The following is a 14560-nucleotide window of genomic DNA, read 5'->3' on the forward strand; positions in this document are numbered from 1 at the left end:
CTCAAATAGCAGCCACGAATGGGAATCTGCTATATTACGAAATAGACCGTCCAGAAAAGAGTAAGGAGCAGGCTTGTGTGAAAAGAGGGCATTTGAGAAAAAGGTGACTCCGCGCTCCGCTTGCGAGCTCCACGCGCCGCGCACGAGTGCAAAATTGGGCTGAGATGTTCACATGCCGCGTATGTTATTTGCCGACTGCGTTTCATCACCAACCCCAATGAGTGGTTCAAGACCTGTTTAATAAATTGATAGTCACAAGCGTACGCACTCACACGCATTCACACGCATGCACGCACCCGCACGCTCACGACTTGAATGTTCTTTACGGTTGTTGTACTAGAAATTGAAGTGAATTGCCACTGCTGTCCACCGGTAGTATTCTTGAATGACACGCATGTCGTGCGGCACAATCAAGAAGAATTTGCTTGAGCCCGAAGAAGTGATGTCATCGTCCCTAGTATTGAAGTGGGATTAATGTTTAGATTGCAATTCGAGTTGTGCTGGCTTCGAGCGAACATTACACATCCGGGATACCAGTACAGGTCTGCACCAGTACTCTGACGCCATGATAAAAGTCAACATTTGCACGTGTGGATTCTCAAGTAGCTGCACACGTACAGTACATGAGAAACCAAGCCTACGCACTTGCGCGCGCGCGATAGGGAGTGCGCAAATACCAACCTTCAAGCGCGAGCTGAGCGGCCCCCTGGGCCGAGCTCTCGTGTCCGTAGGCGACGCACTGGTACATGCCGCGGTCCGACCTCTGCACTGCGCTCACGTGCAGCTCGGTCTGGTCCACGACCCGTACGCGTCCCCCGGGCATGACGGGCTGTTGGTTGCGCAGCCACGTGACCGCAGACACGGGAAAGCCACGTACCGAGCAGTTGAACACCACGGTGCGGCCCTCGCGAGTCAGCACGCTGCTCGGACTCACAGTCACCTTCAGAGGCACTGTGAGAAAGGAACGGTACGTACACACGCAGGCACGTGTGCCATGTGATGTAATTTTAGAAGTTGAAGAATTCTCTCTCTCACAGAGTGGCGTGCAACATGGAGACTCTCGCGCAACCATTTAAAGGTTGCGCGTTAGCCTTCATCATTATTGTCCTCTACCCGGTGCCACAAAGTACGCTTGTACGGCATGACTATCCTCGTATTCCATTTAACGTCCGACATGGGCAAGAAGCGACGCAGGGGTGCCTGGTCAATAGTCGTTGTGAACTGTCATTAGCATTGCCTAATTAGCGGGAAACGTAGCTGGAATAAAGTATTTTAGCCTAGCCTTACCATTACAGTTACTGATACTTATTCCCCACAACTGCATGAGCGCAGTCTGCGACAGGCGGTGTCGATAATGGTTGAACCATAACACTTAGCTAAATCACTCTGTTAAGCTGGAGCCACTGCATAAACTTGTCCGGCCAAACAAACAAGTAGAACGCACGTGCAGAGTTGCAATAATAAGTTTACGTAAGTTGACTGAAAAGAGCTTCCCCAGGCGTCGTGTTTCCCTTATTCTCGCAGGCATCGAAGTGCCACGGCGAAGGGAATACGCGCATTTTGCGCCAGAACTCTTGAATGCCTGTTTTTTTGCCAGCAGTTCTTTTTGCCACTTGGCTTTGATGAATAGTGTTGCCCGCTTTTTATACCAGCTTAATACGACTGTGTTACGCGGTTTTGTTGAAATAGTGTATGCTCTATACTGATATGACTAGCGAGAACGTGCCGCACTGTGGTTGTGCATAGCCAGCGTTTATTGCGCCTTTTTTGACAACTCAACGTGGAAGAAACGGAATTTCTGTCTACATTCTGTCGACATCCGGCTGCTTTTATTTAATTCACGGGCTATATCGAGTACTCTCCTTTCTGCACGTATTGAAGTTTTTATTTTGACCTTGCTTACAGTGATTATTTACATCTATCAGCCCCCCCCCCCCCCCCTTCCCGTCCCAGTTCTTCGATTCTGTCTTTATCACAGGCGACTTTATGAAAAAAAAACAAAAAAAAAAAAAAGCTTCAGCAAATTGTGATTAAATATGCTGTGAGTGAAACGAACGTAGTCGTTCTAGCAGGCAAGCCAGCTCGAGATGGATCAATATGTTTAACAGAACGCAGTCTACGCACGCTTTTGATTTCTTCTAGGACATTGTCTCCAGTCACGAAAAGGTTAAATGTGATTAGTGCAAAACTAAAAAACGAGGGACTTGTGTTTGTGGAGAGGTCCGTCTCTTTAGAAGCAGCCACGGACGGCTGCCATGTGTACCTTCTGTTCGCTAGTTATTCGTCGCCGTCTGGTTCTGAAAGCGACTGTACAGTCAATATGGCGAACAACCAGACTCGTTTTCTTGCTTTAGAGAAGTGCGTTGCTTATATAGGAACGGTGCCCTACAAATCAAACGTTTCGTTCAAGTCAGATTGCTCAGCTAAACCAATGTCCCAGTCAAACGAAGCAGCGTAACTAACTAGTCGGAGTACGTCTGTGAATCAGATAGGATTGGCACAGACATGTGCGCATGTACTCAGCATAATTTCTCTTACATTGCTTTTCGTGAAACTGCATCATAACTGTATGGTTAGGCAACATTCGACCATAAATTTAGAATTGCACTCAGAGCCTTGTTAGAAGTGTAATATTAAATGGGATTTCATACTTCATTTTGTACTGATTATGTAACTGATCTCCTTAGGGTCATTTAGGCGCAATCACAGGCGTGGACATAGGAGTGGACACATACAAGCAAAATTTGCTTGTCCCCGTCTGTCACTACGCAAAAATAGTCCTAAGTATGTCTTAACAACGAAGCCGAGAGTCAACACTCGTTAACTGATCACAGTTGCTTCGTCTGAGTTACTTCAAGGCAGCTCTCCGGTGCCTGCTGTCCCCTTTCAACCACGGACCTAACGTACAATTAGCTGCTGACCTCCGACTACTTCACCATCACGCAACCGACAAGGGCCACAACATCATCTACCAGTGGATACCGGATCACTGCGGAATTTCGGGAAATCACAGTGCGGATGACGCTGCCCGATCGGCCCACGATGATGTCCCTATCATATTGAAACCACTGTCGAGAACAGACGCAGCCACAAAGCTTCGCTTCCTCGCACACGAGCTTACGCAGACTCTGTGGAACTCCAGTGTAATTCAGCAACGCACGCCTCCACAGATTGTATTCACGTATGCAACTCCGTCTTCCACCAGGGTTAATGAGCGGAAGCAACACTTCTGTGCCGCCTATGGCTCGGCGAGGCATTCACGAACGCCTATTCCTTCCGCATTGGCATGGCCGACAGCCCTGCTTGCGACAACTGTGGCTGCGAGGAGACGATCAAGCACCTCCTCTGTGACTGTCCCCGCTACAATGTGGCAAGAAAAGTGCTCGCGACTGCGCTTAAAAAAACTGGACGATCGCCCCTCCACAGAGGAAAAAGCTTTAGGACACTGGTCCCGACGGGTTTCGGCATTCAAGTCATTAAGGGCTCGCTGAAGTTAATAAGGGCTTGTGAATTGTGCGACCGACTTTGAAAGTTGCAGCGCGTAGGGTCGCGTTAGTGTGCGAACTTTTCTTCCTTCAACTTTTTTTTTCTTCTATCACCTTTTATTGCCTTTAGCCCTTTCCCCAGCACAGGGTAGCCAGCAGGTATTTAGACTGGCTAACCTCCTTGTCTTTCTTTCCCTTTCTTTCCCTTTCTTTCTCTCTCCCTCTGAGCATTTACACGAATAGTACCAATACGTATTTTTTCTTGTTACTTTTCAAGCGTGTTTGTTGGAATTCCACAAGCTACTGCAAAACAAGAACAATCTGGTTCCGTTTCTTTTCTATTTCTTTCTTCCTTTTTTTTTTTACTGATGCGTTGCTGACGCACAGTTCGAAGAGTTGTCATTTACAAGAGTTCTTGTAGAATTGCCTTGCACATTTTTAAAAATCTTCCTTCATGTAAAGGCGAGAACTACAAGAGTGTCTACGATTTCACTGTCTATGCATACGCTAGCCTCTGGAATCGCCTCGCGACGCATCGCGTTGTCGGAAGGCTGTTGCTGGCAGATCTTTAAATTGGTCGTCTACCTTCCCTCCTCCATTTTTTTTCTGAAAGAATACCAGGTACTTGCACTGACAAGTCAATACGTGTTTCGGCGGGAAAGTTCTCTATTGGCCTTCCGGTGTGGTTGACCGGCACGGACAAAAGCGTTATCTTCACTGACAGCTATCATCGACACGTTCTGGCTCAGTGTGTTGTATGACTGTTTACAGCTTGTTTCGTAAGCCACATAGAGCTGAATAAGATCAGTAGTGCTTGACTACTCTAGAAAATAATTAATTTAGCTGACACCTTACCACTTGCAAAAAAAAAGAAGGTGATTAATTTGTTAACAAAACAATGAGTAAATGTAACTAATCACACGGACTGAGGTGTTTGCAATAGCTAACGTGCTTGAGTGCTTAATTGTTTTAGACAGTAATCGATTTAGAAGAATTATCACCGCTTGTAAAAAAAAGATATTGATGTGTTAACAAAACAACGATTAAACGTAATTTATTCCATGTAATGACTTACTTGCAATGGGTAACGTGCACTAGTAGTTTACTACTCTACAAAGTAAATAATTTAGCACCAACGCTACCGCTTGGGAAAGAAATAAGTGGCATCCTAACAAAACTACGAATACCACGTGATTAATTACGAGGACTGCATAACTTTTCACGAGTTGCGTGCGGGTATGCTCAAGACCGTAATACGCACTGGTCACGATGACTTCGAAGAGGGCGCGATCTTCTCCGGCCGTGTTGTTGGCGACACACACGAAAGTACCGGCGTCCTGGCGCATGGTGGACTGGACGAACAGGAAGCCCCGGTATACGCGTATCCTGCCACCGCTTCCACTGCTGGAGCCCAGCGGGATGGTGAGCGAGTCCTTCTTTCGGTACCAGCGGTAGGTGGGCGCCGGGTATCCCTGCGCCACGCACGCCAGTCGAAGCGGGTCGCCGGCAGACAGTTTCACCGTCTGCTTCAGTCTGCGGATCCGAGGAGGCAGGTAGTTGGACGTGTCTGTGGGGAAAAGAAAGAGTCGAGTGGCGGATCGAGTGGCGGAATCAATCAATCAATCAATCAATCAATCAATCAATCAATCAATCAATCAATCAATCAATCAATCAATCAATCAATCAATCAATCAATCAATCAATCAATCAATCAATCAATTATCTTTCATTATTAGTATTTGTTGACTAAACATTGAAGACGCTATAGATCGCGGGTGTACGAACTGTGACTCGAGTGCCTCCACGCATGTCATCCATTCCGACTTCGATTGCACGATAATCTTTACTCCTATTTTGTAAGCAAGAGAAAAAAAATAACATGAAGAAAAGTAGGGAATGTAACAGGCGCAGCGTCCGGTTGGCTACCCAACATGGGTAAAAAGAAAGGTTAAAAGTATAGGTTTATCTAATCGCTTATGTATGGGCTACTGTTGTGACGAGAGCTCTGGAGATTGCTAGTTATTACAGCAAACGTGGGCAATGAAAACAGGGTAAAAAATAAATAGATTGTGGTAAAACAAGTTCAACTGGCTTTGTGTTTTTGAATTTTGTGTTTGTAAAATCGTCCGTGTGGGATGAGGAGGCAACCAGACTTTGACGGCATCACCGAAAGGATGGCCGTAGCAAACCCACTTTCGAACATATAACTGCTGTTGCTCTATGCATTATCTCCTCCTTCTCGCCCTGGAGGAAAACTTCAATAGTTGCCGAGCAGAGAAATGTATTTGGTTGTTGCGCTAAACTTTTTAAGGCCCGACGTTCGTCCTGAACCAGATGATATAGGACACGTTTTCGCAGTTTACTCATAAGTTACAGAAAGCCTAACTGGGCGAAAAAGTAATAGCGTGTCACATGTTTCTTTCTTTTCTTTTTTTTTTGTAAAGTGGAAAATTGCTTTAAGTAGTACGGCTTTTCCTTGAGATTATGAACACACAAGTAATGTACCCCCTTCATAACAACAATAGCTTTTTCACAAGCACGCAAGCTATCCGTAAAGCACGCTTTACAGTAAGTAAGAGTCGGCACTTGAATACTTGCGTTTTATAAGGAGCTGGAAGAGCGTTTAAAGCATTGTACAAGCCACGGTAAAAACGGGGTTCAGTTTATCGGCAAGAGAAACGATCAAAAAATGACGGAAAATAATGTCGATCCTACTAACGGTGGGAATCAATGGCAAACGAAGCATTTTGCAGGCAGCTAGTCATCCTACAGCGTTTGGGGTTCCTCAAGAGTTACCAGATGAGCCAATGTGTTTGCGTAAAGCAAACAACTGTGTGTGTGACGTGAGCCTGTATGAGACCAAAGGAGCAATACGATGACGATAGAATGACGGCGACACCATGACAATATATATATATATATATATATATATATATATATATATATATATATACAGGGTGTTTCAGCAAACACTTTCAAAAATTCGTAAAGGTTGCCTGTGGCCGATAGCACAATTCTAGTTGATGAGCTGGTCTACTCGACGAGGCGGACATTACTTGCACAACAAATTGAAATGCATAATCAAATAATTAACAGAAATTCACTAATTAAGTTTTGAACTAATTGCCTGATGGCCCATATTGCCATTTACAAATTGTAGCCGTGGAGTTCGCAAGGCGGATCCACTTGGAACGAATTCTTGGGATGACACCAGTTTCGAGATATAAATTCCAGAACTTTGCGGAGAAATGCATTGGCGTTCCAGTTAGGTTCTTAACAAAACGTCACTTCATGCATTGAAGCTCAAAATTAACTGGAACGCCAATGCATTTCTCCGCAAAGTTCGGGAATTAATATCTCTAAACTGGTGTCATCCTGAGAATTAATTTTAAGTGGATCAGCCTCGCGAACCACATGGCTACAATTTCTAAATTGCAATATGGGCCATCAGGTAAAGATTTAAAAACTTAATTAGTGAATTTTTGTTCATTAGTCGATTATGCATTTCAATTTTTCGTGCAAGTGATGTCCGCCTCTTCGAGTAGACCAGCTCATTAACTAGAATTGGGCTACCTGCCACAGGCAACCGTGAAATAAATTTTGAAAGTGTTCGCTGAAACACCCTGTATATATATATATATATATATATATATATATATATATATATATATATATATTTGTTACGGCGGATAAGAAACATTACAACCTGCTCGGTTACGTCCTGGGTCGACCTAGAAGGTGGTACAATGTCGCACAGCGATTTTGTAGCGTATAGACTTCACCACCCGAATGTGGTGCAGTCTATACGACCTTCTCGTGAAGCACGGCAAAGATGGAAAGTAGATCGCGCGCATATGCTCTCGTGCGTGCTATTTATGACGTGACTTCCGCTCCAGTAGCTTGTTGTCATTCGCACGAGAGAGACATGCGAACATACGTGCGATCGTGACCTAACACAGTGGTGAAACCACTCAAGAGATTTGCTAGAGCGCTCGTAAATCCCCTATATGAATTATTTGCTCCTGGATTTGGGTTTAAATATAGTTTCTTGATGATTGATTTTTGATGTGTTTCATGTAAATGCTATGCTTTTGTTTGTAATAATAATAATAATAATAATAATAATAATAATAATAATAATAATAATAATAATAATAATAATAATAATAATAATAATAATAATAATAATAATAATAATAATAATAATAATAATAATAATAAATGTGATTGTGTCCTTAGGGTTAGAGCCCCGGACTGCTGTGCTTGGAGCCAGAGGTTTTCTCCCCACCATCGGAAATCTCCTAATTTTTAAAAATATTTTTCTATTCAAGAGATTCTAAACTAGACCAGTCAGGAACATACCTACTTACCGCACATCGCCTGGAATGAGCCAAAGAATGCTTCACTTTAATGAAGACGGAAAGGTACGAGATGATCAAACAGAAGGAATAATAAAGGTTAAGCGTAAATTGGTGGAAACTAAACTATCGTATCACATAATTTGTTAAAAGATTACTAATGAGAATTCTGAAGTAGGGATACTTTTGTTATCCGGCGCCGTCCGCTTCTTCCCTATGCATGAATACTTTTGACTGTATCAAGGATAAACGAGGCCACGAATAGCAAATTAAGTTGGAACAGTGCGACGAGACATATTTTTGCCTCAATGGCGTCGTACACACAGAGGGATTTGACAGCATGCGAAGGCACCTGTCACGCGTGAATTTTGCGATAAAGAGAAGGCCCAGCATGACATAGAAGATGAAGTAACAGTGAATAGAAATAAGCACGTGGCAGGCATTGAAAGACGAGGAAAAAAGAAAGCGTTGAATAATTGCAAAAAAAAAAAGCCAAGCCAACGAGATCCCATCATTTGCCGCGTGGCTTAGAGCCAGCTCATGGTAGACCTTTTTAAAGCTTTCTTCACAAATTAGGATGAATAACACTGGTAGCATAAACGCCCCAATGAATGTCCACCATATAGCTTTGGTTGGAGAGGTAGCCATCAGATGTATCTGTGCAAACAATAAACAAACAGGAGCTAATCAGTAAATATGACTGTCATAGTTGCGGGTAACATTACGCAGTGCCGACGCCTGTGAACGCGTGTGCGTGTGGTCACGGTATTACGTGGGTGCTATACATAGACGGCACCTTTCATCACTGGAGCTCGCTTCAAAAGCATCAGGGGTTCGTGTTTTCTTTTAGCACAAGCGGCCGCCTAACAATGCAAGAGAGAGAGAGAGCAAGGAGAGGAAAGGCAGGGAGGTCAACCAGAAGAGCATCCGGTTTGCTACCCTGCACTAGGGGTAAGGGAAAGGGGAGATGGAAAGAGAAAAATAGGGAGAGAATGAGCACCGAGTACACGTGGGACGATGTACAGGGACACTATAGGCGGTCTCTTAAACCGGTGCACTTCAGATACTGTACTAAAGCACGCAACGCTTTTTGAGCCAGTGACGGGTGTAGCCACGGTCCGAGTATCTTTGACTCAGAGAACGGTCTCGAGTCCAGTCGGTTTAAAGTTATCCGGAGAGAGAGGCGTTGTACGTCGTAGCGAGGACAGGTACACAATAGGTGCTCGATGGTTTCCTCGCACATACAGGAGTCGCACATCGGGCTCTCGGCCATTCCCATACGATGTGAGTAAGCGTACAACGCAAACATGTAGATGAAAGTTAACACAAGAAAATAAAAGAACAAATAAACGCATGTCTCGTGGGTTTTCCGGAAGGCTCACAGTCGTTGGTCTAAATAAACGGCGCACTAGCATAATAGCCCGACTTATGCAATGGCTTTACGCTTTACTCGGGGCCCAACGGAGTCTCCAAAAATATTTCTAAACTTTGTTAGTGTAGGAGCGTCGTCTTTATGTTTGACATAAAGGAGGACATCTTAATGTCATGCAACAAAAGAAAAGAAATTATGAAATTGTGATGCTTAACGTCCCAAAACTAGACATCATGAGGGACGTCGGGTAGTGGAGGGCTCTGTATTCATATTGACCAACTGGGGTTCTTCAACGTCCACCAAAAGCGTTTTTGCATTCGGACTCCGTCTGAATGCGGCCACCGCGGCTGGGAATTGAACCTGCGACTTCGTGCTCAACAGCGCAACGCCATAGTCACTACGTTCATAGTTGCAACGTGGGCACGTTTCTTCAAGCTAGCGTCCTTCCTTGCAGCATGTATTATATTTTGCAATATAGTTTCATTCATATTGATGATGAAAGATGCTCGATCTTCCGGAAGAAAAGTCTTCAGATGAAAGAAAAAGAAACAAGAAGAACGCGCTCATCTACGCAGTAGCTGCCTCCTGGAGTGTTGCTGCAGATCTGAGAAAAAGTGCAGCTATTACGCCGGTATGCCACAAGTGTGCCACTTACGCCAACGTACAGCCTCAGTCAAAAAAAAAAAAAAAAAAAAAAAGGCCAGTCGGCCGTGTCGAGATCTAGTTTCGGGCCACCCCCGATGATGGTTTGTTAGCACGACTGGTCCCACATGTGTCGTTAGCTGGTACAACCAAAGCCAGAGGGCAAATAGTAGAACGGAATAACTTTCCGCTAACATATTACAGGCGGAAAACCGGCTTGTTTTGCATGTTTTGCCTAGCACCGTGTAGGAAATCTGCAATGTGTTCAATATAAACCATCACCGAAGGACACTGGTAAAGGGGTGTGGGATTTGCTGCATCTACTCTGCAACGAGATGTCACAAAGAACTCGGGGCTGCAGTACGGTTCAGCGTTGTTGCAATAGAGTATATCAGCCATGTCAAATGACAACCCCGTTAACACTGATGTAAGACATGCTTTAGAAATTGGTCCAGTGTGGGAGCGTTCCAAAAACGTGCTACTTAGCATGATTTGAACGCACAGGAAAGCTGGTGACTACGTAAAAAAAGAAAAAAAAAGACATTTGACTTTTTTAGAAGGAGAACCTGAAACCTTGGCTATGCCTGAAAAAAAAAAGAAACGAAAAAGAAACGAAAGCCATCTATGAATGCGACTAAGACAAAAAAAAAAATAGATGCCCACATTGATCAGGCCCCTGAAAGAGAATTTGGAACAATGCCTATTGATACTTTGTGTCTCTTAGGAAAGCAGTGACATATTCAGGTTCCACATTTCCTGTGCTTTAACCTTCCATGAGCTGTGTCCATTTCGCTTTGCAGGGATGTTCCTTTTCGAATCGGCAATTGGTAAAACTGGTCATTCACCGTTTTTTTTAAATGACGAAGGAGGCACAACATCATTCCACTTTACAGGTTTATTAGGCTTGTGGTAGTCTAGGCACTGCCACGCGGCACACACCTCTTAAATGACGGTGAACAGCTGTGATCAGCTAGGTGTAGGATGAAGATGTTCTAACGTGCATTTGTTATGCAAACACTTTTACAATATTTCGAAGCACGGGCGTGGCTCCACAGTGCAGACATTGTTCAATGCTACGCCTTCGTATTGTCAAGTTTTATTTCGGTGCTGCCTTCATTTTTAAGCTCTGGACCTGGTCTGCCCTGCACCACGTAGAGTGTATGAACTGGTTGGAAATGCAAGCATAGAAAGCGTATGAATACATAAAAAAAACGTGGGCAGCTTAGCTTACACTAGTGGTGCAAGGCTGGAGTAAACAGCAGAACTGGTGATCAACGTAGCTTCTTCCAGGTTTTACAAGGCTTGGCTAAGTTTTGCTAGGAAATGCTAAGTGCTGCTAGGCACGGTATTCCGAATCGGCTCGCCGCCGACGCGCAGATTCTCGCTTGGCCACGCGACGCGCTTCAAGATGAGCGGCTTCTTCTTCGGGTGTCCGGATATTCTTTGGTCGTCCGATGTCAAGGGTACATGTACTCGTCACAGAGTCAACGAGAGTTCTGCCGCCGTCGCGGCGGCTTCGAGCTTTATCTCCCCGGTGACGTCACGGCCAAGCTGAACCTCCACACAATATGGCTGGCCGTAACCTGCCGAGCCACCGCCAGAGGCACCTGCTGCAGTCACGGACACCACGCGCGTTCGGCGCGAACGCGGGGAAACGGGGAAACGCGGACGGCGTCGGCAGCAGCTCTGCGCGTTGCCTCGTTGGTGTTGCTACAATTTCGTTTTCCCTCTCTCACGCTCTTATTTTCTTTTTCTCTCTCCCGAACATAGCGCGCGCCGCGCGCATGCTCTCCTTCCCTCTCCTTAACGTCCCATGTCAAGGCAACGTATTGCCGGCACGGAGAGGAGGCGAAGCACACGCCGCTCCCCGAGGTGGTTGCTAGGAAACGCGCGGTGACACCATCGTTAAGTTACGTTTTTTGTACACGCTTCACGGACTGGCGGTCGGTTTAAACAGCTCCGCTGTTAAAGAAAAAAAAAATATCGTCGGCCCTTCCCCTACCGGAAAATGGGGGCAAGCGAAGCTTGTCCTGGGTGCACGTTGTGTTTGTCGGTTAAGTTTCTTGTGAGTAACTTGACCGTGACCAAGGGAAGGCCAGGTGGTCTGCTTGGCGTTGGCAGAGTGCCGCAGCTTCAGCGGCTCGCCTGTCGACGACGCACCCTTTCACGGGTGATCTCCCGTCGGCGAGAGCTGCCTGTTGTTCGGGGGTACGCACAATGCGCGGCTGTCCCATCGGTTTTCCGAGACTGAAACGAAGCGGGCGCAGCGCGCGCGAAACCCCTTCGTGCCCTTTCTGTCCTCGGTGGATGCGAAACGGCTATTAGTGACTTTTACGGCTTAGAACGGCTCGCCGGCTCCGGCGCCGGCGAGCCGGCGCTGGAGCCGGAGTTTTAGCGGTACATCGCCGGCGCAGGCTAGCGTATACAAGCTTCGCTTCAAAATGAAAACAAAACTGCTAACAACGAAAAAAAAAAAAACGCCACTCGAGCACCTCTTCAGTGTAAGCAGTATCAGTGGTAGCTTTTAGTTATGTTTCCCTAATTTCTCAAGGCGTTGTAGTGCACGTTAAAGAACCCCAGGTGGTCAAAATTAATCCGAAGCCCTCCACTACGGCGTGCCTCATAATCAGAACTGGTTTTGGCACGTAAAACCCCTGAAAGAAGAAGAAGAAGTAGTTTCTCAAGTTCGCTTGTAACAGCCTAACATGAAGCACCCGAGCTAACAGGAACAATCAAAGAGTTAATTTATTCAATTTCAACAAAGCTTCCGACGTTCATTTATCTTAAACCATCAGTGTTTGTGGCACATTGCTGCTGCGTATAAGGTCGCGGATTCGACTCCCTGCTTCGGCAACCATATTTGCTTTGAGTGTAGTGCATGACCACTCCTTAACTGAGAATTCAGTGAAAGTCGATATAAGCTGACGGGAAATGTATGTCCAGATTGCTTTCCTCCTATTTTATTATTTTCTACATGTTGATCTCGGCAATAGCAGGGGTGTAGCTTCGGTTGGGTGATTCAGTGAAGAAAGGCAATGGAAGATAAAAAAAGAAATCTGGAATCCCCGACTACAGTGCCCCTCGTTGCAAAGCTGCGGCTTGGAGGCGCAAAATCTTGTCACCTAATTAATGTTAATTTGAAATGTTAGGAATAAATAAACATTTATATTGACTGAAATGAAACGAGTGTTCAGAATGCTATTTCGAACAGTACCCTCTTAACTGCAAGTGCCTAGAGTTTGCATGCCACATGCCCGATTGCTTAAGTATTTTTTTCTGCTCGTGACTGGAGATGTACATTTGCTATGAATGATATTATTGGTCAGCAATATTTTGGAGATATTGGTGCCTTTACACGGTGCCGGCTGCTTCTTTTTGTACAGAATGAATGCATACTAGAAATGATAGAACAAGCCGGCACTGGATAATTATTCTCTTGGAATGCCTTAAAGATGAACAAGTAAGGAAGCAGTAAATAGGAAGCCCAGTTGAGCTTAAGCTACAAGCAACCTTTCTCTGTTTGATTGACTTTAGGCCTTCGATGGGCCTGACATTAAATTATTCCTTTTGACTCCGCTTGTCCATGCTAAACAATATTGAATGCTTGCTCACAGACGTTACTGCGGAAGAAAAAAAATTAAGAAGTCAAAGAGTGCATAGGATCGCTTCCTCACTTTGACAGAAAGGCAAGAAGGCGAAAAATGGAACAAACAAGTCCTACTATAATGTTGCTTACAAAACCCGTAGTAGCTTTAGGCCCTTTTCACAAATAAAAATTTCATCGGGAGAGCTTACTCTGTAGCTGAGTGCAGCCAAATACCCACCGATGCAACAGCAAAATGGCGGTTGAAAGAAGCTCTTGAAATCACGGCGCGCGTGCGCACACTTACAAAAAAAAAAGAAAAAAGAAAAAGAGAGAAATGCTTTTCGCCCTTGTCACGTGTTAGCTACGGCACAGTTGCACCCGAGACGCTCATTCTGCCGTAAAAGCCTCAAACGCCGGCTAAAGTCAGTTCCAGAATTATATATATCATAAGGAAAAAGACAAGCATTTCTCCACGCACTAGCATGCCAAGTATGCGAGATTCTCATATAAGGTTCTCACATTATAGTTGAAAACAGCTCGTCGCGTACAGAAGAAACGAAAAGATCGAGAAGGCTGCGATAAACGTGGAAAAATAAAGAAGAAGAAGAAAAAAAAATAAACCAGGATGAAGGGACACACTTGCAACTATTTCCGTGATCTACTACTGCACCCTACCAGCCGAGAAAAAGAAACACCACGAGACGTGCCGCGGTGGCGCAAACCAACGGTGTATAGTGCTCTCCCGGACGTCGCAATTTGCAATTCGAATTGGTCGCCGCGCGACAGATATAGCGGGGGCTGCGGCCTCCCATTGCAGCAATCTAGTCCCAGCAGCGTTTCCTCCGAGCTCGCGCTCGCTAGCGATCAAGAGCGACTCGGCTCGCGGCTCTGTGACAACCGCAAGACGAGAGAGGCAGGCAGCCAAGCGCCGGACTCATTTGCAAGTCGATCCCGGGCCGTGCCTAATCACGTGGGCAGACCGGAATAATCACTGCTGCTCTGAGCCCGCCACGAGCGGGCTGCGCGATCCGTCTTGGAGGCGAGCGCCGAGACATCGAGTACGTCCCCGTTGCCGCTTCTTTAATCAACACGGTAACGCAATACGCGGGTGGTTTTC

At 45.5% G+C, this 14560-nt stretch overlaps 1 protein-coding gene across 1 annotated transcript in view; it reads right to left on the reverse strand.

Moving 5' to 3' along the window:
• The window catches only part of LOC119448719 (Down syndrome cell adhesion molecule-like protein Dscam2), a 136037-nt gene that overhangs the window by 93708 nt on the left and 27769 nt on the right, over positions 1-14560 (reverse strand). Inside the window, exons 3-4 of the mRNA XM_049666471.1 lie at positions 4747-5052; positions 682-951 (exon numbers count right to left, since the gene is read on the reverse strand). Coding sequence (XP_049522428.1) covers positions 682-951; positions 4747-5052 — 576 coding nt within the window. The remainder of the gene's footprint in view (positions 1-681; positions 952-4746; positions 5053-14560) is intronic.

This window comes from Dermacentor silvarum, chromosome 4 (genome assembly GCF_013339745.2).
Source record: "Dermacentor silvarum isolate Dsil-2018 chromosome 4, BIME_Dsil_1.4, whole genome shotgun sequence".
Taxonomy (NCBI): domain Eukaryota; kingdom Metazoa; phylum Arthropoda; class Arachnida; order Ixodida; family Ixodidae; genus Dermacentor; species Dermacentor silvarum.